At 34.9% G+C, this 27196-nt stretch overlaps 3 protein-coding genes across 3 annotated transcripts in view; 1 reads left to right on the forward strand and 2 right to left on the reverse strand.

Moving 5' to 3' along the window:
• Positions 1–2854: 2854 nt before the first annotated feature.
• On the reverse strand, positions 2855–3203 carry LOC108364426 (lysosomal acid phosphatase-like). The gene is made up of 2 exons (XM_017618093.1): positions 3128–3203; positions 2855–3061 (listed from the first exon to the last, which is right to left on the reverse strand). Exons 1-2 carry the CDS (start codon positions 3197–3199, stop codon positions 2855–2857), a joined length of 279 nt encoding a protein of 92 aa, XP_017473582.1. The 5' UTR covers positions 3200–3203.
• Positions 3204–3290: 87 nt separating this feature from the next.
• LOC108364427 (prostatic acid phosphatase-like) lies at positions 3291–9632 on the reverse strand. Its single transcript, XM_017618094.1, has 8 exons — positions 9438–9632; positions 6600–6698; positions 6398–6481; positions 6164–6322; positions 5900–6085; positions 4387–4618; positions 3639–3751; positions 3291–3572 (listed from the first exon to the last, which is right to left on the reverse strand). Exons 1-8 carry the CDS (start codon positions 9630–9632, stop codon positions 3366–3368), a joined length of 1275 nt encoding a protein of 424 aa, XP_017473583.1. The 3' UTR covers positions 3291–3365.
• An 11900-nt stretch (positions 9633–21532) lies between these two features.
• LOC108364423 (uncharacterized) overlaps positions 21533–27196 on the forward strand; it is a 38163-nt gene continuing 32499 nt past the window's right edge. Inside the window, exons 1-2 of the mRNA XM_017618091.1 lie at positions 21533–21750; positions 26764–27128. The gene's annotated coding sequence lies outside the window, so the exon portion shown is untranslated. The remainder of the gene's footprint in view (positions 21751–26763; positions 27129–27196) is intronic.

A 27196-nucleotide genomic window follows, 5' to 3' on the forward strand; every position in this document is an offset into this window, starting at 1 on the left:
TATTCTTCCTCAAACAAAGTATACAATTTTTGACTCAAATTAAAATATATTGCATCAATACAAGGTCATTCGTGAGCTGGGCGACATTGATAGTACATCGAAAAATTACGTTTTACTTGAATTCGTAAAAGCGCTAAAAAACTGTACTTTACAGTTACAGTTACTTCTTTTGAAATTTATTGACTTAGCGAAATTTTCGTGCTTCACTTGACGTGACCTTGTCATGTGCAACAAATTAGGCTACATACATACATATACCGCTGACGCCATTTTTTGTTTACATAGCAGTTTTTTTTATCATTTGGCGACCATCTAAATTTTGCTCATATAGACCAGCAAATTAACAAAAATACATTACAAAACTTGATGTTTTCTTCGCTAGGATTAAATATTAATAAGGTGAAAACATTGTTTCATGTAAGTCCAAAAGTTGATATGGTACAAAGGGAAGATATAGTCCACCAACTACCGCAAATGTATGCATATAAAAATATATGTTTACTGTTTAGGTACGTGTATGTACTTTTAGGTACAACTTTTCAGCAATAGGTACAATATGAAAATTTAATATTCATCACTAGTGCGAAAAAATAATAATGTGACGTTAGCGAAAGGGTGGATGCTGTCAAATCGACAAGCGGGAGGATTAGCCGTCCGCTGAAGACGCCACCTTTGTTTCGCTGCATCGTGTGTCGTGTGGCCTTGAAGGTTTTTATTTTTTCTTTCGAAAATTACTAATACACTTGTGCGCATCACTTCTCTCTCAAATTAATATTGCCAGCAAACAAAAAAAAAAACCAAATATCATGGCTTTGAGTTTCTTCAAATCTGTTTTAGCTTTATTATCTTATCTACATGAATACGAAATTTTTATAATTTACGTTGATACGCCATTACATGCGTACAGGGCCGGATTAACATGTGTGACGTCCGGGGGAATGTGGGGCCCTATAGCGACATCAAATGTAATAATCGAAACATTTTTCTTTCACAACTACATTGGTTTGATAACTACATTTCAGTACAGAAATTTGGCATTAGAATTATTACAAAAAGTTCGTAACACTAAAGTAAATTTGTCAAATCTAAATCATGCTGTAAACTGTAAATCCCTGTTACAACATAAAACCTCAGTTTTGAATTAGGAGGTACGATATAATCGATAACAGCCACAAGGGAATGCCCTAAAGGGATGTAATCTCACTCCCTGTTGGACTATGGTAATAGACGAACTTCTTTTCCAACTGAACAGTCAAGGCTACGCAGACAATGTTGGTAATCTGCAACAAGCCCTACGCATCACACAAATTATTCCTACAAAAACTATTTTTGAGCGGAACAGAAATATAATATTGCAGCGAAGCAAAATGTATTCTTCCGTGGCATAGTAGACGAAGGCTACACAAAGAACCACCAGCACAGAATGGTTTGCATCGACATAACAGGAGAAATGAAAACATGCCAGATTGACGGAATCAGCGCCATGATTGGAATACTCCTTTCCTATTTTAATATATAAAAAAAGAGGCGACACCAGCTTCTGAGAATCCTAAACACCTCCGACCTAAAAATCGGAAATATGACAGATTACATGAAGGTCCTAAATAAATTCATCAATGAGCACCGTACTACAAATGCGCGATGCAATAGTTCCAAAACTAGACATGTCCACAAAATTTGAGATACTCATTGCAAATCGAGCTGTCTGAAATGCCCACACACAGATGGATCTAAGCTAGATAATGGAAAAGTGGGGCTGTCGTATTTGGGCGAACTTCAAAAAATCAATGCCAATAGAAATCTGCTGCAGAGAATACCTTAGTCGTTTCTCTTCTGTGATAACTGACGCCAATTCGAAATACCAAATGAAGCCAAGTACTTCTCCACTTGGTCTTGGGGCCCCGAACGACTTGCCAAGCTAGCGGAGCCGCTGTATTTTAATTCGCTGCTCTATGTCCATGTCGTTGTAAAGCTCATACAGCTCATCGTTCCATCGTCTGCGGTACTCGCCATCGCCACCACGTAAAGGTCTTCTCTCGAGCGCCCCAAGAGCCGCCTCATCGGATGTTGTCATTGTCCATGCTTCTGCACCATATATTAGAACGAGCATGATGAGAGAGTTGTACAGTGTGATTTTCCTACGTCGAGAGAGAACTTTACTCCTGAATGGCCTTGTCAGTCCAAAGTAGCACTTGTTGGCAGGAGTTTCAGGATTGGTACCTGGGAGACGTGATAGTGGAGGCCGACTAAGGAGCTACTGCAGTGTTTCACGGTCTGGAACCCGTTTGTGGGCTTACCAAAGCACACGTAAAGGACCGCATAAGTAAGTGGGTAAACAAAATATTCAACAGGCATTGGATGGAATCTCCAGGGCAGAGGCAAGCCAAACGATTTATTGGTCTGGCAAATTAAGCTTAAAAGAAACTTAATTTGTTCAGAGAGGATCGCAGAATAATCAGTGGGTACTACACGGAACACAAGAGGCAAAATTGGACACATTGGTTACTTTATTTAGAAACAAAACTTCAAATGCAATTGTAAAAAAGAAGTTCCCGAATTTGGTTACTTCAAAAACAGTTGAGTGGATCCTGAAAACACTGGCTAGAGAGATTCATATTTTATTGCTAGTGAGTATGCTGCAGACACATTTTTTTAGTGCCTTGACTGATTTTATGAGTTATATTTGTATGTAATTGCAGAATAATTAAGTTAACCATGCATTAAAAAATGCATTTATTCTTTTTCATTGCAAATATTAAACCAAAAAAAAAGTACAACAATTAACAACTTTAATCTAAAAATACTAATACTTTTCATACTTAATATATACTACTATTTAAACAGTACTTTTATTTTAGTTTGTGCTAGTCACATCCCGCTCAACTGGGCGCGGTGGCGGCTCTTCAAAATCAGGATTTTTCGCCTTGCAGCGCTCCTCATACGATTCATTTGGTATCACATCTGCGCTTAACGTAATTAGTCTATCCAATGGACACTGAGTGCCACAATTTGGTACATGCAACAACTCGGCGCAACCCTTTTCGTTATTGCGTAAATAAATCTGAAAATAAATGAGGTGAACACTTCTTAGAAGAAAGTTTCACTTGAAAGGGATAAAAATACGCACCTCTACGTAGTATTCACCAGTCTGCTGATTTTGATGCAACTCAAAAATAGTTAAAATCGCAAATCGTGGCATTTGACGCTGCCACACATTCANTTAACCATGCATTAAAAAATGCATTTATTCTTTTTCATTGCAAATATTAAACCAAAAAAAAAGTACAACAATTAATAACTTTAATCTAAAAATACTAATACTTTTCATACTTAATCTATACTAATATTTATACAGTACTTTTATTTTAGTTTGTGCTAGTCACATCCCGCTCAACTGGGCGCGGTGGCGGCTCTTCAAAATCAGGATTTTTCGCCTTGCAGCGCTCCTCATACGATTCATTTGGTATCACATCTGCGCTTAACGTAATTAGTTTATCCAATGGACACTGAGTGCCACAATTTGGTACATGCAACAACTCGGCGCAACCCTTTTCGTTATTGCGTAAATAAATCTGAAAATAAATGAGGTGAACACTTCTTAGAAGAAAGTTTCACTTGAAAGGGATAAAAATACGCACCTCTACGTAGTATTCACCAGTCTGCTGATTTTGATGCAACTCAAAAATAGTTAAAATCGCAAATCGTGGCATTTGACGCTGCCACACATTCAGCGCCGAGAGTATGTTGCCCACTGTCCAATCATGCCCGGTATAGATGAACAGCTTACGATCGCTAGGACTGAGTTTGCCGCTACGCTTTTGCAACATTTCAGCAAACATCTTCTTGAGGAATGGACCACCCTTTATTTTCTGCATTTCCTTTGTATAAGCATTGTAAACATAACTTTGCTCGGCTAAAAATTGCATTTTTTCCGGATAGTAANCTATCCAATGGACACTGAGTGCCACAATTTGGTACATGCAACAACTCGGCGCAACCCTTTTCGTTGTTACGTAAATAAATCTGAAAATAAATGAGATGTACACTTCTTAGATGAAAGTTTCACTTGAAAGGTATAAAAATACGCACCTCTACGTAGTATTCACCAGTCTGCTGATTTTGATGCAACTCAAAAATAGTTAAAATCGCAAATCGTGGCATTTGACGCTGCCACACATTCAACGCTGAGAGTATATTGCCCACGGTCCAATCATGCCCGGTATAGATGAACAGCTTACGATCGCTAGGACTGAGTTTGCCGCTACGCTTTTGCAACATTTCAGCAAACATCTTCTTGAGGAATGGACCACNGCAACTCAAAAATAGTTAAAATCGCAAATCGTGGCATTTGACGCTGCCACACATTCAACGCTGAGAGTATATTGCCCACGGTCCAATCATGCCCGGTATAGATGAACAGCTTACGATCGCTAGGACTGAGTTTGCCGCTACGCTTTTGCAACATTTCAGCAAACATCTTCTTGAGGAATGGACCACCCTTTATTTTCTGCATTTCCTTTGTATAAGCATTGTAAACATAACTTTGCTCGGCTAAAAATTGCATTTTTTCCGGATAGTAATCTGGCGTCCATGTTGGTAGAGAATAGCCGAATTCTTTCTGTTTTTATTAGAAAAGTATGAAAAATAGTTACGGTAAATAAGTATTTTTAAAATAGGCGTGGGCGAATAGAAAGCCCTGTGTATTAGAAAAAAGCAGTGGGAATCGGAAAGAGTCAGTTGCAAGTGATTTATTCGCAGACACAATGGAGCGATTGCCTTTATGACGACATTTCTGCGCATACCACACAGAAAGGAGCTAACGTTCCGCCAAAAAACCAATTCTCTTTAGTAGGCTATAGTAAGGCCCGGCAAAGTTTCACTTCGATTTGCAATAAAACATGCAGATCCGCAAGGTTTTAAGGTAGCCTGGATGGCGACATCTATTCCAGGAGAAACCGTTCCGATAACGATGCTACCGTGGCTTCAGAAAAAAATATCTTGGAATTATCCCTGATAAGAGACTTAGCTATAATTTTCATCTAGACAGAGCTGTTAATAAATCCACTTGAGTAGGCCTGTAGGATATGGTGTCTGAACTAAGTCAATAGAATGGCTATAGCGTATGATAGTCCAAACGAATGAGAACTTGTTCGACCGCAGCGCTAGAGAAGCTTCTGAGAGTAAGCAGCAGCAATGTCGAGAGAACTGCAGATGCAAATATCAGGGTGGTATTCTTGTTGAGAATAAGCAATAGTAAGGATTATGGATAAACCTCTAAGATTGGAAAGATGCGGGTATACTGATTTTATTTGTTTTGGCAGAAAGTTCCTGATCGAAATCAATAGATTCACAATCCTCCAGGCCGAGTTGCTGGCATTTTTAACCTGTGTTAGATTGAAACTTGAAAAAAGGTTTGAACGACGGGTTTATAGTTATATTTCCAGACAGCCAAGCGATCCTCATGGCCCTATACAAAAGGATGGCCACCTACAGCCTCGTCAGAACTCCAACTATCGACAGCGAGAAACGTGATAGCACTGGTTATAACGGCATGAAAGGCAACGAGATTTCTGACCAACTGGCAAAGGCTTAGTGATAGTCTGTGCTTGTGAGGCCAGAACCATTTTTGCGTACTCAAGTGGCCTTCTTCGAGTGGGTAAACTGAGAGCAAGTTAAGTAATGCGGGAGCGGTAGGGGGCCTTAGACACACCAAACTCTGTCGCTTGTTCTATTATACTACATATACTAACTAACTGAGAATCAAAAGTTCACTCGTCAGGGCACCTCTGTCACGGCTAATAGTCCAAACAGTTTTTTCTTTCAAAAGATGTCTCTTCATGACAAGGACCCTTACCCCTCTATAAGTTGCTCTACAAATCCTAATGCACTAAATACTTACCTCCGCTAACAAAGTTATGTAAAGCGAATTGATATCATCAGCACTTCTTATAGGCATTCCCGTTATTTCAGTTAAGTTTTTAAAAAGTGATTCATAGCGCGCTAACTCTGCTTTCACCTCCGGTAATTGATTTACTTCGCCACGTGCCTCAAAATAACGCGGGCAGGGTGTTCGAACCAGAAGCAGCTGAAATATTTAAAAAACGTTACATAAGCATAGGACTTTATTTAAATAATACCAATCATTTAAATATATGTATTTTACCGAATCCTGTTCTAAAGGCTCTGAGAAAATTGGTATTGGCTGCCAATCATAATCGCTATTCCAATCCATGGCCGTTTCATGTGGTGCAAAAAAGCTAGCGAGTATGGTGGCTAAGGACATCATGGCGCGCGGTGAAGCAGTCGCTTGAGCATGGACGCGCTGTATAAATATATATATGAAAACATTTGGTTTCGATTTCTTAGTAAATTTTCAGTGGTTCAATTGCTAACTTACGTCTGGGGAATAATAAGGTTCCAAAAATTTGCCATAACGCCTGTTTAGCCATAGGCCAATGTCAAATAGTTCGCGTTTGCCATTCTGTTAAATAAAATACGAATAAAATATGTATTAATTCAAATTAGTCATAAATTAAAAAGCCAAAATATTTATTTTTTTAATAATATTTATTATATAAAATATTACATTTATTACTCACATTTGTTACATGACCCCAGCCGGTGGGTTTAAAACCATCTTTTACGTATGGATCGTTAGGATAGGTATTTACGGGAGTGCGTGCGCCGTGACGTGTCACCTGAAGAATCAAGGAAAATACATATTATTTACATATATAAAAATATTATATTTATATATATAATTGTACATACATATGAAAAAAAAATTTTGTATAAATTGGTACATAAACTATTTACGGAATCTGATTTATCATGAGTGGGCTTTATTTCCCCCGAACCGGTTCACTTTACACTTTTCGTTTTTATGTATACACTACGGGCGAATGAGATAAATTTTCGGATTAATTTGTTTTCGGTAGATACTCAGAATAAGGCTGAATTTAAATTTGGAAATAAAAAAAAAAAATTAATGAATTCTAAAATATGTAAATTATTCCAAAAATCAGACGTTTACGTCCATTAACCCAATATTCTGGTTTGAATTATAAGTATTTTTTTCCAAAAATTTTCACATATTATTTTGTAAAGTGCATATGAAAATAATTTTATATTTACAGTGTGTTCAATGTTGCACAGATTTAACTGTAAATTGAAGTTTTTTTTTTGATAAGCTTAGAGTTGTTTAAATTACCGTCTAGTATAAGTAAAAGTTTTTCGAAATTTCCGATTCGAAGGAATAAATAAAAATTCCTCCTACGGATTTATTGTAAGTTAATTTTTATAATAAAAGGGAAGCAGCGTTTCTCCGTTTAAAACAAATGTCCAGTCGCCACAGAAAATGTGGAAAAAATATCTTCCTAAATCACTGTGAATGAAACAAGAAATAAAATAGAAATTTCTTCAAACTGTGGTAAAGTTTTCAACAAAAAAAATAAAATGCATCAGGAGGTACTATTTAAACTTGAGGTATCGAATGAAATGCTAAATAAAATTAACAAAGCAATTCACGAAAATTAATAAAACTGAATTTCATTAAAATAACGCGTGATTTAAATGTTCCATTTTATAAAGTCTATTTTTGTATAATTTGTTTAATGTTATTTTATTTAAAATGAATAGTTTGTTGTTATTTATATTTAATAAAATTAAAAAAAAACCTTAATTTTTTAAAAACTCCCTAATTTTTGAAGGTTTTGGGTTTTTGTAAAAATACAGTTTTTTCCCCAGGAAAGTTACAGTCTCATCTAAAAACGGTGCGGTTATTGCAACGAAGCTGGGCATTCCAGCCCAATACGTACACCATTTGACTTTTTTATGTTACAGTACCAATTGAGAGAGGGCTCCCTGATTTTTTTTTCAAGCTGTTTTTTGTCGAGCTGTTTTCCAGATATCGTTAAAAAAGTTCACATTGTCGCACTTGGCTTAAAAGTTGCGGAATGATTGACAGGTTTTTAGAAAAAATTATTAATGCCCACAACTTTGTGAAAAATGAGCCCATTTTTGATGATTTTTGAAATTTTTAATTTTCGAAAGGCCTTTGGAGCATAAAATCGAAAAAAATTTCCATACCGTATTTCTGAAAAATTTTCAAATTTTTAATATAAAATGTTAATTTCCCAAAAATCCACGTACTGATTAATTTTCTTGAAAATGTTTAAAAAAAATTGTCATTCATTCCGCAACCGTCAGCGAGACGTATGCTTCTAAAACTTTTCGCTCTATCTCCTTTGTGAAATGAAGATTAAACTCGTTGGTATTTCTATTTCAAATAAAGAAGATTTCTTAATGAAATCCTTTTAAATAATAAATAAATATTTAAAAACAGCATATCTTTGAAAAAGTTTCACAAAATTTGTATTACCGTACGGTTAATCCTAGTTCGTTAATGGGATAACAATGGGATCTATTTTTTTCGAATTTTCGAATTAATGAACAACGAACAAATTTCTTCCACCTCAACGCCAAAAACTCTTACTGCATCAAATCAGATGCATTAATCAGAAATATAAAAATGCAACATATCAATTTCTCGTAATCTCTGTATATTCAAAGTTTTTTTTGGAATGAAATATGAGCAGGAAAAAATGTTACTCATACGCCATGTGTGATCAAACTTTAAGGAAAACGACAACAATTGATTACGCGAAATAAGCTTCTGAAATTTTTTTCGATTTTACATTCCAAAAATATTTTGGAAATTAAAACTCAACTGGAATAAATATAAGATATCTTCAGCGTATTTATACTATGTATATATACAAAAAAGTGCTGATTGAAATTAACAAAATAACGATTTTTATTACATAGACGCGTGGCAACCCTGATCGAAAATATTTTCGGATCAAAGTTCCCAACAATACCTTTCATTTCATATCCACATTGCGATGTTTAGATAAATTGTGTAAAATCGAAAATAAGTGGCAACCTTACACTATGTATTATCCTAAGGGATACAATTTTGTATATAGGGAAAGTATTCTTTAATATCCTTCTCTTGGTACCCATGAACATTAACTTTTTTTCTAAACAAACAAGTAAGAAAGTCTAAGTTCGGGCGGAGCCGAACATTAAATACCCGGCTCTAGGAATATTTCTGCTTTAAAAATAAAATTTTGAAAAAAGTGTCGCTTACGATATTTTGGCGGTTAGGGTTCGATATCTACTACCATAAATTCAAAAGCAATCAAAAATTGCTTTTCAATAAAGACATCGAAAATTACAGTTTTGTTTTCTTTAACGAGATTCGTTTTTCCCCACCTTTGCTTCTACAATATTTATTTACTAAACATAATTTAAGAATGCTTCAAAAATATTACTTTAAGTACACTTGGAATGCTCGAATGTCTTCACACACATTTTAAAAGTAACTTATTTACTAAGCCAATGAACAGTATTACCACTTGTATATATTTACTTACGATGTGCACTAGTTTCAGCGTTGAATTGGAGGTGTCCACCGCTGCAGTCGGGCAATCTCCATCATCCGCCCATTTGGCACTCTGCCCACCGCCAAATCCTGTGGTAGTGTAAACACAAATTACGATTACGGCCACCACGACACAGAGACTGGCCATAATCAGCAAATGTTTGCGCGTAATTTGTTGAAGAAACATTTTAAGTTTTGTATTTTTTTTATGTTTTTATCGTTTTGTTACAAAATTAGCATGCGCAAACAAAAGTTTAATGACAAAAAGTCCCTTCTTAAACAACCAGTTGTTAGCCGGAAGATAAGTATTTTTTTGTTTTTATTGGAATCACAATTAACCACTAAAGAAAAAAAACAACGCAAATTAAAATTAGGCACCAGACGTGGGCTTTTTTTAATTTTTGTTGCACTTGGTGAAAATCTGCTTTAACTCGATCACAATTAAAAACAACAAAAAAAGAGCAAGCGAACCACTCAACCGCTAAGCGTTAATAAAATGAACAAAAACTTGTTAGCAACGTGTGTGTGTGAGTTACGTTGATTTATGTATGCACATACATACATACATATGTATGTACACAATTGTGACCGTGATGTGATGTGAACGTTCAACGGCACTGGGGGCTGGCGATGGCGATGGCACTGTGCACTGTGCACTGTTTGGATTCGCTCTTAATTCTAAACTTTGTGACTGATTCAATGTGGGATTATATCTCAGATTTGAGGCGGCGGTCGGCGGCAATCGTTTTAGAATCAATCGTTCGAAATGCATGCACTTCCGTCGTTTGGGCTGATGGCGGTTTCTGCGGCAAATTAACGAACAAATTCAGCGAAAGACACTTTTCAACAAAATTGTTGATTTGTTGAATTCTCTGAACCAGCTAACCTCCAACTACATAGTGTGTAACGGCTGAACTTATGCTAGGTACTAGCATGCAGCGCTAATCGCTGGCGGCTGGCATTTAACAGCTCACTGCACTGCACAGCATACATACCTTTGTTTGTACTCTCAACTCTCTAGAATTGTGCTTTGCTTCGTTATCTTAATGCAGCGTTTATTGTTAGTAGATACAACTACATAAATATATTTATGGGCAAATATGCTGGTGCGTATGTATGCATTCATACGTAAGGGTATGTATGTTTGTGTTGTTTAATTGGCCATAAATACCAAGCAACAAGCTGGCAAACCACTAACAATTTTCACATAGCCTGAAAGCATTGCATACAACTTTGTAGTTGTTTATAGTAAATTTTTTAGAAATATATTAAAATTAACTACTTTTTAGGGTTATTTTTAGTTTAATTGACTTAATTAAATACATTCCACACTCTCATTTGTTAGAACAACGTCATATTGCCAAAAATCAGAAAAAATTCGAGGAAAATTAAAAAGCCAAAACTTAATAAATAGTTAAAAATTATTTGTTCGAAAAATATTTTGAAACAAACTCAACAACTATTTTGGTCGGTTTTCAATAAAAGGTATCTTTGCAGCCGATTCTTTTGCGAAAGGCTTCGTGTCGTTCAGTGGGAACACCTTCAGCTTCGCTCAAATTGTGATTGTTTAAAAAAATCTCGCATTAGACACTCTTTACATGAAGGTCATAAAATCGTACGAGTAGTACGAGTTACGAGTTAGTTCAGCCAGTGGACCCTCGTCAGTGCAGGACAGGAGCATAGAAAATGCTCTACACTCCCGATTTATTTTAGATCGCGGCAGGTACGGCAGTCTCCAGAGAAAAATATATTCTAGAGAGGCAAGAACTTTGTCGCTAAGAAACGTTTTTAGGCTAAGGGATAATAAGGGATAAAATAGACGAAAAAATAAAGAATCTTATTGATTTTATGTGAAAATTCTTTTTGATTTTATTTATAAGAATATCTTTTAAAAATCATAAAGAAATTTTGCTTGATTAAGAAATACTTCTTAATTTTATCAAAAACATTTCTTAATTTTATCAAATATTTTCTTAATCATATCTGATGTCTTCTTGAATTCCTTGTAAATTCATATTATTAAAAATGGAATAGTGTCGTTAAGCCGATTTCATTGGCTCATTGGAACCTTCACTTTTCACTCAAGTTGATAATTTTTTTTTTAATAAAAGTTTCTAAAATTTGCAAGAGACCAGTTGAGCCTGATTTCTGTATTTTTATTTGATTATATGATTTCTTTTAGTGCAAAGTGCAGAAAGAGTAACAATTTTGAAGAAAAAGGATTCATACTAAAAACCGGTTGAAAACAACTGTAGGGTTCTCCCAAAACAAAAAAATCGCAAAAATTTCATTTAATATAAAAAAAATCTCCAAAATTATTTCTTTTTTAAGATTTTAGTATTTTGGGTATGCAATTTTATAGAGCATTAAATGTTACTTTAGTAAGGTTCAAGTTGCAAGTGGCTAAGAGCTGGTTTCAACTGTAACTTTGTTGAATTTTCCCAATTTTTAACCGACTTCCAAAAAAGGAGGAGGATATCAGTTCGTCGGAATATTTTTTTTATGCATGTTACCGCATTACTTTGCACCACTGGACCACGTCAACCGATTTCGATATTTATTTTGCATCGGAAAGGTAGTGTCTCAGAGGTGGTCCCATACTAATCTGGTTTAGATGTGATCATTGGATCATGAAATATATATCTATATATATAAAATTAAGTGACAAAACTTCCTGTTCGCATACTCCTCCTAGACGGCTTGCCCGATATCAAAGAAATTTTCAGGGGTGATTGGGGTCTGTGTGGAGGGTGCACAGAAGAAATTTCATGTGTGTATCTTTGCACGTTTTGCAAAAACAAAAACAAAAAAAATTAATTCTGTTTGGCTTTACGTGTTTTTTTCGGATTTCTATCATTCCTAGACGGCTTGCCCGATTTCAATGAAATTTTCAGGGGTGATTGGGGTCTGTGTGGAGGGTGCACATAAAATGAAATTTTCAGAAGTGATTAGGGTCTGTGTGGAGGGTGCACATAAGAAATTTAATGTGTGTATCATTGCACGTTTTGCAATTAATTCTGTTTGGCTTTACGTGCTTTTTGGATTTTTATTATTGTTTTGCCGCAAGATTGGCAGTACTGCCTTTTACTAATAAATAAACAGAAACAGCTGGCGAATGTTTACAATTATTAAAAAACATTGACAACAATTTAATTTATAATCTTATAACTGGAGTCTACTATCGCACCCTTTCCTCAAACGTGTATTAATTCAATATTCAAATAACGTATATTTATATAATTTGAAAAAATCTCCCTACTATACAAATATGTACAGCAATATTAACTAACTAGCGAATACCGGCGTGCTTCGTTGCGCCTTAAAAGTAATTTTGTTTTGTTACTCCCTCTCACAACATTTGAAAATATTAGTTAATATTGCTGTACATATTTGTATAGTAGGGAGATTTTTTCAAATTATATAAATATACGTTATTTGAATATTGAATCAATACACGTTTGAGGAAAGGGTGCGATAGTAGACTCCAGTTATAAGATTATAAATTAAATTTCCAAGAGAAAGTCGGTTCTTTACATATTTTCTAATTACCTTCGAAAATATATTAACTCAAAAAAAAAAAATAAACAATGCTTCATAGATCGATTTTTTTTTAAATCTAACTTCATAAAGTTCTTTAAAAATATTTTGTAAATGAGGCCATAAGAGCTTAGGGGGAGAGTTACAACACAAAAATACATTTAAGGCGCAGCGAAGCACGCCGGGTAATTGCTAGTATATAAATATTTTTTTTTGTTATATGAGAATTGAAGTGGGTTCTGTTTTTTGCTTAGAAATTACTTGTTGTTCAAAGTTTGAAATAATGCGGCGCGCCATTAGCAACAACTTTTTGTAATTTATATTTTGCTCGGCCTAGGGATAGGATGGGACCCAGGTCCTACGGATGATAATACACCCCTCTACCAACTCAGCCACAGCGGCTGCCAAAGAAGGTATATAGCTACGGCATTAGCTCGTTGCATTTTCTGTGGGTTTTAGTGGACCTGTAAAATATAGTTGCCATGAAAAAAAGGTTAAAGAAACAATTGCGTATTATTATTGGGAATCTCCTGAAGATAAACAGAGTTTTCCGATCAAAAATATTGATTTTCAAAAATTCATACCATTTCTACGAAAAGTTATTTTTCTGAGCACTCCCTAAATGTTTTTTGATTTAAAAATTAAAACAAAAAATAGTGGTTTATTTTATTTCCGTTTTTTGGTATGTAACAACCCTAGGGGCGGTGGCATTAAAATTCCGACTTTATTTTTCCACATGCATTTTTAGACCAACCTAATGTATACCTGTATTTTAAAGTAGCCAGCCAGCAAAATTACCATAAACGAGCTCGCAATTGGATATTTTCTCGAAGGAAAACCGAGTAAAAAATCGTTACTTTTTCGTTTGAAATTGTGGAGCGCCTACGAACAGTCATAAACGGATCGAAGAAGAATTCGTATGTAAATGTTATATTATTATAAAATATTGCGGTTCAAGAAACATTTCCAACAAAAGAAAACGAGAATCCCTCGTAAAACATAATGTTCGTAAAATGCACGTTTCCTTGCTGGCTGGGTATCTAAATATTTATGTATGTATGTATATGTATAACTAGTATATTTTTATTATGTTTAAACCCTACAGTGCACAAGTGTCCTCATGGAATAAAATTACTAGTTCTGAGCTAATATCTAACAGAACCAGACTTGATCTGGTTCCTTTGTTATGCGATGAGGGACACTGGATACCTAAAAAATTCCCATTTCTGCTGTAAGACGAAGTGTAAAAAATTCAAATCTAACCACTATTTGTTCATCTGTGCAAGCGTAAACGTGCATGAACAGAGTAATGCGTTGTTGTTGTTTAAGCAACATCGGCTCACGGGTCGCTCGGCTATAACAATCGTCAACGGACGAGATTTTTCGTTTAGTTTATCTAAGAACTGTCTACATTGAAATGCTTATGGGACAACTATCCACCGCCAATGACACCACCATTATAAAGTAGACAAATGCAGCCGTTGTTCGGAGATTGAGCGGTAACTAGTGTTGTGGAAAAAGGAAAGCATCTTGAACTATTTTTGGGTTAGAGAAATCTCCTGCGGGGAAGTTTAAATAGAAAGTAAAAATTTGGTTAAAATATATTCTGTTTGTGGTAATTATATTTCCAGCTCGGATTAATGCGGCACCAAATTATAATACTAATTGACATCTTAATATTTTTCCAACAGCCTGTGCAAAAGTCTACAAAGATGTGGCAAGTATGTACATACGTATGTATATATAAACGTGCATGCATACACACATACATTCATATTCTTATGTACATATATATTCTTCTTCTCTCACTGATATTTAATAAAACCTAGCTAAAGGCTAATTGCTTTAAGTACTTTGTCTGCTTTTCACATACATAATTATTTAATTGAGAACCTAACAGTAATCTTGAGCTAATTATGTTTTACATCAATAAAGATACAGCCGCTATTTGTTCAGCTGAAAAAGTGCAGTTAACATACCATGTTGGAATTTCGATACCTTAGCGTTAAGTGAAAAATTGCATGAGTGTCAGTTAGTTATTTATTTTACTTTGACTTCACAAATACTCACCGATGAAAAACACACGGGAAAAACAATATATAGCCCAATAAGATTAAATAAATTTGGTAGGAAAATTGAAAAAAAATTGTAACAGCGATTTTTGTATGCAGTTTACTTCTACTTGACACGTAGATCACGGATCCACAGTCTCGACCCTAAATTTCATTTGGCAACATTCCGCCATTTTGGATTTAATTTTTTTTTTGGGGTTTTTGCGATTTGCAAGCTTATTTTGAATTTTTCATAAAAAATGGTTAAATACCAATATGTAGAGAATTCAATTTCCAACATTTGTTATATTTAAATTAATTTAAAAAATTATTTTAAAAATTCAATGCAATGTAGAATAAAAATATGGGTACCAAATAAAAGAGTAAGTTTCCCAGACTTGCAAACGATTAATTGTTTTTTGGTACATACGAACGAACAGGTATTGAAAATGTCGTTTTAATTTATTCTTTTTGTTCTAAACTTATAAGGTTTTCCAGGATATTCTAGGATAAATTTTTAAAAGGACATTTTCAGTACCTATGTGTTCTTGTGCGCAAAAAAACTTAATTGTTTTCAATTCTATATGATTTTCTCGTTTATTTGTTTCCCGTATTGTTTTTCTAAATTACACTGCATTTTTTAAATAATTTTTTGAACTAACCCTACTGAGGGTGCCTTGATTTTTTGAATGTAAAATTGACTATCAATACGGTGGTATCAAACAAAGTTCAGATTTTTAAGCTTTTTTATTCAAGCTTTTAGAGTTAACGACATACAACAATACGACAGTATAAAACACATTGTGAACTCCCTAACTGTTAATTGTTGTCAACGTTACCGACACCCTGTTATATGCATGGAGTCGAAGACGTCGCTTTGAGTAAATGGCCCTTAAAGTCATAAGTGAAATAATAGCTAAAGGGCAAAAAATATGTAGTAAATGTAGATCTGATCTTCACGTGCATACAAGTTGAAAATGCGGACGTTGGTTAGGCCTTTATACAAAGCATCACTATCTTTCAAGAAATCTAACCTTTTTATTAGGTTGTTGTAAACATAAGCAGTTTTAGTATTAAAAAATTCGCTTACGAGACTTTTGTTTTCATTATTGGCAGTTTTAAAATATTTAGCAAATCATTACGTGTAATTATTTGTAGTCATTAAAGTATTGTAAAAACATGATGCAATAACATAATATTGTTTCGTTAACTCGCTTATAAATGCACATGTAGTTACATATGGCTGTACGTATGTACATACATACAGTGACGAACAAAAGTATTGGCACAGTGAATCTTTCGTCATATATGCAAAGTTTTTTATTCTAATTTATTTTCGATAATTTTTTATAAAAATATAGTTAATTTTACACCAGAAAACGTAATAATAAAAACTCAAACTTTGTGCAAAACACAGGAAAATTCATTAAATTGGCACACTAATCTGCAACTTTTTATTCAGATTTTTTAGAAAAATTATAAGTATGCAGTTTTATAGTTCATTCAAATTTAGTGCAACAAAGTGCAAGTATAAAGTTGCTAGAAAATCGCGTTGATTTTTGGCATTTTTTTTAGTGGAAGGTGTTGCTCATTTTCTCCATACAAAAAATAATGGTCGAATTACTTAGTATGGAAGAACGTGTGTGAAAATTTGCAAATTTGAATGGGCTATAAAACTGCATACTTAGAATTTTTCTAAAAAATCTCAATAGGAAGATGCAAATTAGTGTGCAAATTTAATGAATTTTCCTGAGTTTTGCACAAAGTTTAGAGATTTTATTATTATGTTTTCTGGTGTAGAATGAACAATATTTTTATAAAAAATTATTGCATATATTGCGAAAAATTCACTGTGCCAATACTTCTGTTCGGCACTGTATGTATGTATGTATATATGTTTAACGATTTTAAGCGTGCATTAAACACTAAACTAAGAACATTGAATTCCGTACTAGTAATATTTGGACTATATTCTCTGAATCTGTAACTACTTATTTATAGTAGATCGAAATTTAAACTAAATGGAATATGAACTTAACATGCATATTAGGGTGGTCACTAAAATCAATGAACAATTTTTTCAGTCTTAGTCGAAGATATCACATATAAATTTTGGTCCCGATTGGAGTCGGTTAAGGCGTCTTCATAGAGTAATCTGAAATTTGACCCCTGTGCGACACGCCTTAACCGACTTCAATCGGCACCAAGATTTATATGTGATATCTTCGACTATAGTAGCATCGACGTAGGGGTTGACGCTTATACAGTGACTCAAAAAGGTGCTTAAATGTTGATATTGTTTGATCGCTTACTGAAGATTGGTTTGGCGTAAGTAATTCTTCAGTACGACTCTTATTGACTCTCGGTCACAAGGATCTTGGGATCTCACATTCGTCCCAACTAATCCATAGGTCATTAGCAGGGAACGGACTTTTATCACCTAAAAACCTATAAAAAAGGCAAAATAAAATAGCGAAAAAGGCAGGAAAAGGCACTAGGTATTGCAAAAAAAGCAAAATAAGGCACTAAAAAGACAAAAAATATGAAGAACAATCAAAAAATACATTTATTTTAGAAATGTTTATATTACAAGTAAAAAGAGAAAAACTATGAACTAGTTTCATTATATGAAGAATTTGTACTTTGAATCTTTGACTATTTTATCCTTTCGGGTTTCTAGCTCATAAAACTTTAATTTGTATAGTTGTAGTAACATTGAACCACAAGATGCATTTCGAAGTTTTCTGGCAGCATTTTCATTCGATTTTCGCGAAGAAAAGCCTTGAATATACTAAATGTGTGCTCGACGTAAGTTGAAACAAGCGGCGCCCAATTTAAATAAGGAACGTTTGAAAAGTACATATTATCAGGAATAAGGGCGTTTTCCTCGCCCTTAATAATTTTATCCACACCCCTTATTGTCTCCAAGCCTTCGTTTGGCAAGAGGTCTCTGCGCTTCTATAAGCCGCATGGGCAATGTGTATNAGGAACGTTTGAAAAGTACATATTATCAGGAATAAGGGCGTTTTCCTCGCCCTTAATAATTTTATCCACACCCCTTATTGTCTCCAAGCCTTCGTTTGGCAAGAGGTCTCTGCGCTTCTATAAGCCGCATGGGCAATGTGTATATTTTTTAATCTTTAATAAAAAAAAATTGTATATGCTATAATCACGTTTTTAAAGGTAGAAAAGGAAAAAAAAGGGAAATGTCTTAAAAAATGCAAAAAAAGGCAACATCAAATGTGTATATATGGAATCAGGGAAAGCTAAATCGTGGACATTCTTAATCGAATATACTCTATCTCTTTAGCAGAAAAAAGGCAATTTCTATAAAATCCGTTCCCTGGTCATTACGGTTACGGTAGTGGTGTATTCAACAGGGACCGAACATAACAGTTATTGATGAAAATTGTCATTGAAAAATTTACTATGTAGGAAATGTTCTAAAACTAAGTAATACACACCAATCGATTCCTTTTTTCACCGCGACTCAAATTTGAAAATGAATTTTTATTTGCAATTTTTATGCAAAATTAAAAAAATAAAAATTGTTTTTGATTTTTATATTATAAATCCAAAATAACAATTAGACATTTTTGATTTTTATATTATATGTCTAAGATAACAGTTATTGAAGACTTTTATTTATAAAAAAAAACATCAATAAAAATCAGTCAGTGACCTTTACTTTTAGAAGTCATCAATATAAATCAGTCACCGACTTTTATTCTTTAAATCATTCGTATAAAAGTCTTTAAAACATTTTTCGCAGTTAAGAAGGTTTTGGGAAACAAAAGTTTACTACGAGTCATACAAATGACTTTTATAAGTATGATTTAAAAAATAAAGGTCAGTTACTGATTTTATGCATGACTTTTATAAATAATAGTCTTCGATAACTGTTATCTGAGACATATAATTTAAAAATCAAAAATAACTGTTATTTGCAATTATTTCGATAAAAATCAAGAATAATTGTTATTTTGGATTTATAAGATAAAAGTCAGAAATGTCGGGTATTTAAGGAGTAATTAAATAAAAGTCATAAAATAATTGTTAAAGAGCGATTTATTTTTATAAAAGTTGTACCGGTTACGGACCCTGGTATTCAACCCTCTTTAGTTGATCAGAAATTTGTGGTAGTAGGAAGTTATCAGCTTAGCTAATTTGCATTTCCAAGCCGTGGCTAGCCATTTAGTCGGCTATGTTGTTCCCTTCGATATTGCTATATTTAGGAGAAGAGACAGGTTTTGTCGTGACTCAGTGAAACAATTTCCGACATTTCCGAAATACTTCGGACTTTACTACGATTTCTATTCCGTATGAGAAAATCCGCTTTCTCTATGGCAAAGGATACCACCTGAGTGACACAACAGTTATCACGCAGGCGATATGATTGCCTTTTCAGCAGGTCCTTTGAGTAGAGATCCGCGCCGATTCGTTTGTACATGCTTGCGCCATCGGTGTTGTTGGAATTGCCAACATTTACCGACAGTGTGCCGTCTTCCCCAAACTTCCCCAGTTGGAAAATGTATGGGAATCTTAAGTTTCGACATCTAAGTCGACCTTGATTCCGTTACGCCCTTCCACTATTAATTACCTTCAAGACTGCTGCGTGCCCATAATTAGTATGCTTCCACACTGCTGATGCCCTTAGTCTCAGGGCGCCTTCACCTACTACGAAAACTTGTGGCGGCTTCAAGTGAAAGATCATGTTCAGCTCTTCTTTTGGTGCGCTGCTCAGGGCGCCTGATATAGCGAGGCTTGGGAGACTCCGCACCTTTTCACTGCACTAAATATCATTTAAATTTCAAATATACATACATAAATATATAACACATATAAATGTATATTTATGCATTAAAAAACATTTAATTTTTATTGTAAGACTGCATGCAATACTAATTACTTAAATATTTAATCAAAGTCTTGCATCGCTTAAATGCCAATGAATAAACTAGAAGCCACCGTAGCATAACTACATACAAACACACAAAAATATGTAGCTGTAAGATATACTTATTCTTAGAAGTTTATTTATTTTTAATGCTCTATGAATAGAGCGACTTATGTTACTGACGTACATAGTTGCATGTACCTACAGCTGTGCATATGCCTGTAGATACCCTGTGGGGAAAATCTCTAGTTCTGAACTGGTGCGCTTCTAGTACATTTAGACCCAGTACTGGTTCGCGATAAATCTCTTTTGCATGCAAGCAACTGGCGAATTTAACATGGCGATGTCCTAAGAAGTGTCAATTGCCCCCCGCTGCATCCCTTTTTCGATAGTTCCGAACTATTTCTAAATTCCTCACTTGAGATATAGATTTCTAGTGAAAAAAACTGAAAAAAATAGTACCACTTTTCGCCGATTTTGGCTGGTGGGGATCTAGTTCCTATCGGACCAGTTCGTTTTTGGCGATGAAGACCTAGTACGGAACTAGAAATTTGATTCACTAGTCCGCGGTTTCCCTACAGGGTATGTATGTATGTATGTATGTATGTAGTTGTGCATGTGCGTTCAACCAAGCAATGGGCAGCTTATAATCATCATACGCACTGGAGTACCTCGAAACTCAAGGGAAACACGAGCGAACCTTTTTGCCAACATTTAATGAGAAAATATTCTGCACAACAAAATATTTAGTAAGTAACGAACATAAACAAATAACCGTTAGCGCGCATGTGCGCCGAATGAATATACAAGTCATATGTTTTTCGTTGTTTTTTCCCATTTTCCGTTATCCTACACAACTGGCTGGCTGGACGCACGACAGTGACGACGATGGCGACGACGACGACGACGACTACGACGACTACGACAACGGCAAAGGAGAAAGAACTACACTGCAAGCGCGGCTCGCAATGTTTTTAAATAATACATGTACGTATTTAATATGTATGCATGTATGTACGTGTGTTTGTATGTATGGATTTGTGTGGTGTGCATACAAAGTGTAACAATGTCAGTAGCGCGAGGAGCTTCGGACAACACGTGCACAAAATAGTTTGGATAGCCGAGACTTTGAGTGGCAGACAGGCATTCTATTAGCTATGTATGTATGTATGTATGTATGTATGTATGTATGTTAGAATATCAACAAATGTACGAGTATGTGTGTCTGCGCTATAGTGCTTTACTAGAGGTAGATTGGATAGCCAGCCGACCGATGCGAAGCACAAATATCAAATACAAAAGTCAAATAGTCACGAAATTCCAATGCATGCGCACACGACCAACGCTGAATGTAACAAGGCCGACAGTCTAAACAGCCGAGCGCTTAGGCAATTGCAACGGCAAGCGCCCGAAAGGGATAGCGAGCGCATGATTTTGATGGCTAAAACCTTGCTCAGCGAATTCAGCTGAGCGCGAGTGTGCATATGTATGTATGTGTGCTCTCAAGTGACCGAACGCTTTCGCTTTTCTTCGTTCGCTTGCCCAGGACCAAGTGACTGGATGTGCAAGCTGGCAACGGTTAGTTCGAATAAGGACGTGAACGGCTATGAATAACGGCGGTGGCGCATAGTTAACGGTAGCTAACGAGTCGCAGAGGGATACTACTACAAATAGGGATTTTTCTGAAACAAGTATCATGAATTGATTAAAGTGAAAGGTGAAGAAGTTGTGAAGCGAAATGAAGTGAAGTGCAAGAAAGAAGGTGAAAATGCTGCAGAGGTGTACAAAAAAAAAGCTAAAATCGATGCGCTAAAGTTAAAGTAAATGGAAAAAAAAAATGAAATGCATGAATAGTTAAGCAGGCGCTCAAGTGTGAAATAAATTATAACTATAGCTATGGGTGCAAACATATACATATACTCATACATACATACATAGAAAAAGTGATGCGAATACGTGTGTGGGTGTGAATGTGGCACTACAATTCCACTTCCATGCACGTTCTTATGCAGCACTCGAGCTGCCAATTACGTATATTATTGTGTGTGTGTGTGTGTGTGTGGTGCTAATTAATTTATTTTGCAATTTTATTCAAATAAAAGTGAAATTCGGAAAAAAAATGTTTTTTTCCAATTTTCGTATTTTTCCAATTCTTCCAACCCAAAATGCAAATTCGGTGAATCGATTGTGAATCAAATAAGATTCGTAAGCAAACAACAAAAATGAGCACAAAAACAACCACAATAAGCACAACAACAACAACAACAACAACAACACAGACACACAATTCCTTCCAATTATATTGGAATGGTGTTAGTGCTGCAATTCTTTGATCATTTGCGTTGCCAGCGCGCGACCCTCGAAATTGTCAGATTAAAAATTTATTCGCGAGCAGCAGTGCGCTATGTGGAGTAGTGGCACTGAGTGGGCGTTATGAGTGTGCGTGTGAGTGAGCGGGTGAGTGAGTGGAAGCGAGTCCGCCCGCGTCACCAATAACCTAGTACAAGTACAACAACTTGGTACAACGTGCGTGTGTGTGCTAGTTGTGTTTTTCCTTTGGTGCTTTTGGTTTCTTTTTTTCTTGACTTTTATTTTGGTGAACGCATGGCTTAAGGAGGAAAAGTTGAGATCCGCAGCGCTCAACTGCTCTTTCCTGTGCACATTAACGAATTTGTGTTATGGTTCGTTAGATTCTAGTGGCTGAAGAAGAAGACAGAGTCTACAGAGAGAGAAATGTAAGGGAAGGGAGAAATTAAAAAAAAAAACACAAAAACAAATGCAAATAGTAATAGAGCGCAGAGAGGGCAACAAGACAGGTGGCCAAGAGCAAAGTGCTTTTTTTTTTATTACGCTGCAGGTATTTTTCGAGTAGTGCCGAGTGAAAAATTACCAATTCAAAAAATAAAAAATATGTATAAAATAAAAAAAATAAATTTAGTACGAAAAACTTTAAAAATATTAAAAAGTATATAAAATTGCATATCGACTGCTGAGTGGAAGATCGACCTATCTCGGCAGCCAGTTCGAAAACGCCCTACCTTAAAAAACTTTTCAAGAACGCCCTATTTGAGAATTTGGTTGAAGAACGTTTTCGTTTCAAAAATTCCCTATCTAAGCTGCCGATTCCAAAACGCCCTATATCAGCACAGTAAGATAGGGCGTTTTTGAACCGCATTCTGAGATAGGGTGTTTTCCAATAAAATTCTGAAATAGGGCGTTCTTGAACTAGCTGCCGAGATAGGTCGATCTCCCACTCAGCAGTCGATATGTACATTAAACCGGGTTGGTCCCCATACAATGGAATAAACTTTGCAATTATCCTACCTAGTTTGACAGCTTAATTTGGAGAGGATTTTAGAGTCACGGAAATTTTCGGCCTTAGCAAGTCCTATAAACATCCAAACGGAGTTGTCTTCAAAGCTCTTTTTTTATTACTCTATCCCAAAGTTTGATACATGGTTAAAAATATAATTTTAAGTACGTACTGTATACGCTTCTCAGTTCATTTTACCCCAGAATATCTCCTTAACCTGCCAAGACCAAATAACTCAGTTTATGCCCCATTAAATACAACTTTACTCTTCACGAAATTGCACATTTTATTAAGTAAGCGATGATCTTTTTCAATTGGAAGTGTAAAAATGAATTAATAAAGAGGAAAGTTATGGTGACTTGAAACTCTCTTTCTGTTGATATTGCTACAAACATAGGTAACTCATACGCCATGGCAAGCGAGCAACTTATATAGGCTGGCGAGCAAGTAGTCAAGCGGGGATAAAGATCGGTGCGGACTTTTTAACCGACTTCAGTTCGTCGGAATATATATATTTTTATTATTTTTTTATATGTATATTGCTGCATAACTTTGGGCCATGTCAACCGATTTCGATACTTCTTTTTGCATCGGAAGAGGTGGTCCCATACTAATCTAGTTTAGATCCGATCATTCGATCAGGAAATATATATATATATATATACATATATTTTTATTAAGTCGGTTTTTTTTGCTAAAAATTACTTGTGTTATTTCAAAACTCCACGGAAAAGGTATGCGCTTGATAGTTAGCCTGTTAGTATCCCTGCATAGGTTTTGCATAGAACAAACCCGATTTAAGCTGTTTTTAGGACTCGCCAATAATGCAAATTTTTGAAAATTAACAAACAAGAAATAACAAGTAGTATTTTAGTAAACCTTTCACAAATACTTATTAAAATTTATGTATTAGTTACCAAAAAAAATTTAATTCATTAAAGTTTATTCGAAAATTAGGTTAGGTTACTTAGTTTAGGTTCATAGCCTTGCCAGATAGGTTTACGACCTATGAAACAATGCTTTCCGCATTGTTAAAGGAAATTTCCCTCCGATTGCTGCCTCTGTAGGCTCTGCAGATGTACCTTGCCGAATAACGGGAGTTTTTGCCTCCAAATTATATGCTCCACTATTTTCTCGTAATAGTCACATTCCCTACATTTTTTCTCCTCTATTATTAAACCTAATTTAAATGCATGCGCTCTTAGCAAATAATGCACTGTTAGCAATCCTATCAGAAGCTTCGAATATTTTCTTCTTGTGGTAGCAGGATATCGGTAAGTTTCTTATCTTATGAACTACACATAATCCATGCAATTCTGCTCTTTTACAAAACCTATTCGCGTTGGTATATCAGTCACTAGTGAGGCGTCTAAGAGAACGCCCTCTTTGGCTAGTTCGAAAGCTCTCTCTACAACTTTCACATTGCCGTATCCTGAAATGGTTTCAATCGCAGCTGGCCTACTTATAGCCTCTTTTCAGTCCGCGAAGGTAGTCGAAATTGTTTTATATGAAAGCAGAGCCTTAATTGCCGACTGACTATTTATCTATGTAAATGTTCGCTTGGCGGGTTATTTCAGGAAGTATCTCTGCCGCTTTCTTTATTGCAAATATCTCAACTTGATAGATGCTGCAATGATTTGGTTGCTTAAAGAACCTATAAATTTCCGGTACAGCTCAGTATTCTGCAACCGCTACTTTTTTGTCCATTTTGGATCAGTCTAAGACCAAGCCCTTACGCCAGCTGTCAACCTCTTTTGTAGCTTATATAGAGACTGATAATTGAGAGTTAGCCTTGGGTTAGGACCGATTGATTCCATTTAACAGATTTCTGTCTTTTCTAGCGAAATGATGACCAATAGTCTAGCCTAGCCATCTAAGGCTCTATGGCTTTCCAGTACTGACTAGGTTCTAAGTTTACCCACTCGATTAGTGTTGGACCAGAATACTTCCGGCTCACAAGAACAGACGATGCAACTTTGTCGCTCTCTTCGATACCGCAGTAATTTATTCAGTATACAGCACAATTTAAAAGCGTTTCTCCCTGCCAGGAATTGAAAAGTTTTAAAAAACTCCTTGAAGACCTTGGAGGATGATCAGCCACCTATCAAGGCCTGAAAATGTAACTATTTATAAACACCTCTTTGATTTCTCTCTGGGATTTCGACCTTAGATTTTCTTCCAATAAAGATTTGTTTTGGTATGGAGTACACTGAGGGAAATAATGCATAGTAAAAATGAATACTTTATATTTGATTATCCTTTAAAAATGTTTGTATTTAAAAATAATATTTTATATGTCTGGCTGTAGCTGAGTAAGCAAAGATGCTTGCTGTAGATTTTCAGAGAGTCAGGGTTCGAATTCCGTTGCAGGCAAGAGGCAAATTAAAAATTTTGACGTAGAATACGTCTTACGTTTCGATATGGAGGCTATGCTGAAATGTTGTAGTTGAAATTTTTAGAGCTTCACGAAACCGCTTATTGCACAAGAACTAATGAAGCGATTTCAAAGAAAAGTATGGCATTTCAAAGATAAAATTCCAAACCTAGGTACAGAAAAACAATATGTTGAATGTTTGAAATCGAAAAAAATAGGAGTAAAGTATATAACGGTCACTTTCACTTATGAATACATAAGTTCATCTCGGTAAGCGCTTTCAATTAAATATTTCATTAAGTCTGATTAAGCATATTAACGAAAATGTTTGAAGTCGGAGGAAGAAAACCCAGCTTTTCATGTATGTATGTAGTTTACAGAAAGGTGAAACAACTAAATTTCGGTTTCGCCCAATTTATACTGCTTTACTTGTTTTAAATTATTTTTTATTTTTTTAATGGATTTGCTTTTAAATTTTAGATTTTATTGCTTATAAACAATTTTTTTTTTTATTTCTTTAAGGTTTTAGAAACTTAATTTATGAAAATTTTTTTAACCAATTATTTTTTATTTAAACTTTTTGATTTTATTGTTTTCAAAAGAAAGCTGTTTTTTGATTTTGTTTGTTTTAAGGAATAGGCGAGTTCCTGTAAAATTAAATTTTTTAAGTGTATTTTTTTAACTTCATTTAATTTTTGAGAACTGTTTTATTCTATTAAATATTTTTTTAAATATAGTTTTCTAAATTTTAGATATTTTTTGTTTTGAAAAGCAACGATCCTTTTTACATTTCAGCTGTGTTATTGACCTTGTTTTTTAGGAAAAAGCAATAAGGTCGAAGCGGTAGAAGTTATAACTGCTATTTTGGAGATCACCACATCTCCCCATCAGAGTTCTTTTTCTAAACTTCTTTTTAATTTAATTTTTATAAGCTTATTTCAAGATTTTTTTTAAATTAAATTTTTATTTATTTTTAGTACTGAAAAAATAGATTTATATATCATTTATAATTCGTAGAAAAACGTGGTTTATCATACGCTGCATACAAGGCAGACGCATAATAAGCTCTTGCGGCTGTGTAATAAATAGAAAGCAATAAAGAAAAAAATACTCCTAATATAAATAAAATATCATTCTTCCTTGCAGTGCATTACTCTAACATGTAAAAAATGTGAAGTGTATGTGTACACATAGAAACTAAAAAAAGTCTATGCATTCATATACATAGCATGTACGTACATATGTATGTATGTACGAATTCATACCAAAATTTGATAATCTAAGATTTGTGCAAGCAATACAAATGTGTACAATTACATGGCACTAGCGAGGCAAAGCCACTACACAACAACAACAACAACCAAACAACATATTGGATACGCCGCGAATTTGCGCGCCGCATGAAAGCAGAACACATCACGAATTTGCACGGACGTAATTGTGGCTGCGTCAAATCTTGAAGCTCAATACTTGCACTCTCGCTGGCACAAATACTACAAACATTGAGAAAGGTAAGTACCTACAAAGCTATATTGCAGGCATATGTACATAGGTGCAACTATATGCACCAGCAATCGCA

This window comes from Rhagoletis zephyria, unplaced genomic scaffold, assembly GCF_001687245.7.
Source record: "Rhagoletis zephyria isolate East Lansing unplaced genomic scaffold, Rhagoletis_zephyria_1.1 Rzeph_scaffold_01554, whole genome shotgun sequence".
In the NCBI taxonomy this organism is placed as follows: Eukaryota; Metazoa; Arthropoda; class Insecta; order Diptera; family Tephritidae; genus Rhagoletis; species Rhagoletis zephyria.

What these genes read in the sequence shown, in the direction of transcription:
- LOC108364427 (XM_017618094.1), bottom strand. Translation starts at nt 9,632, where the DNA reads ATGTTTCTTCAACAAATTACGCGCAAACATTTGCTGATTATGGCCAGT. An exon ending in CGCTGAAACTAGTGCACATC is followed by an intron (nt 6,699 to 9,437) that starts GTAAGTAAATAT and finishes TTGATTCTTCAG; the next exon opens with GTGACACGTCACGGCGCACG. An exon ending in ACATAACTTTGTTAGCGGAG is followed by an intron (nt 4,619 to 5,899) that starts GTAAGTATTTAG and finishes TAATAAAAACAG; the next exon opens with AAAGAATTCGGCTATTCTCT.
- LOC108364426 (XM_017618093.1), bottom strand. Translation starts at nt 3,199, where the DNA reads ATGCCACGATTTGCGATTTTAACTATTTTTGAGTTGCATCAAAATCAG. An exon ending in CTGGTGAATACTACGTAGAG is followed by an intron (nt 3,062 to 3,127) that starts GTGCGTATTTTT and finishes ATTTATTTTCAG; the next exon opens with ATTTATTTACGCAATAACGA.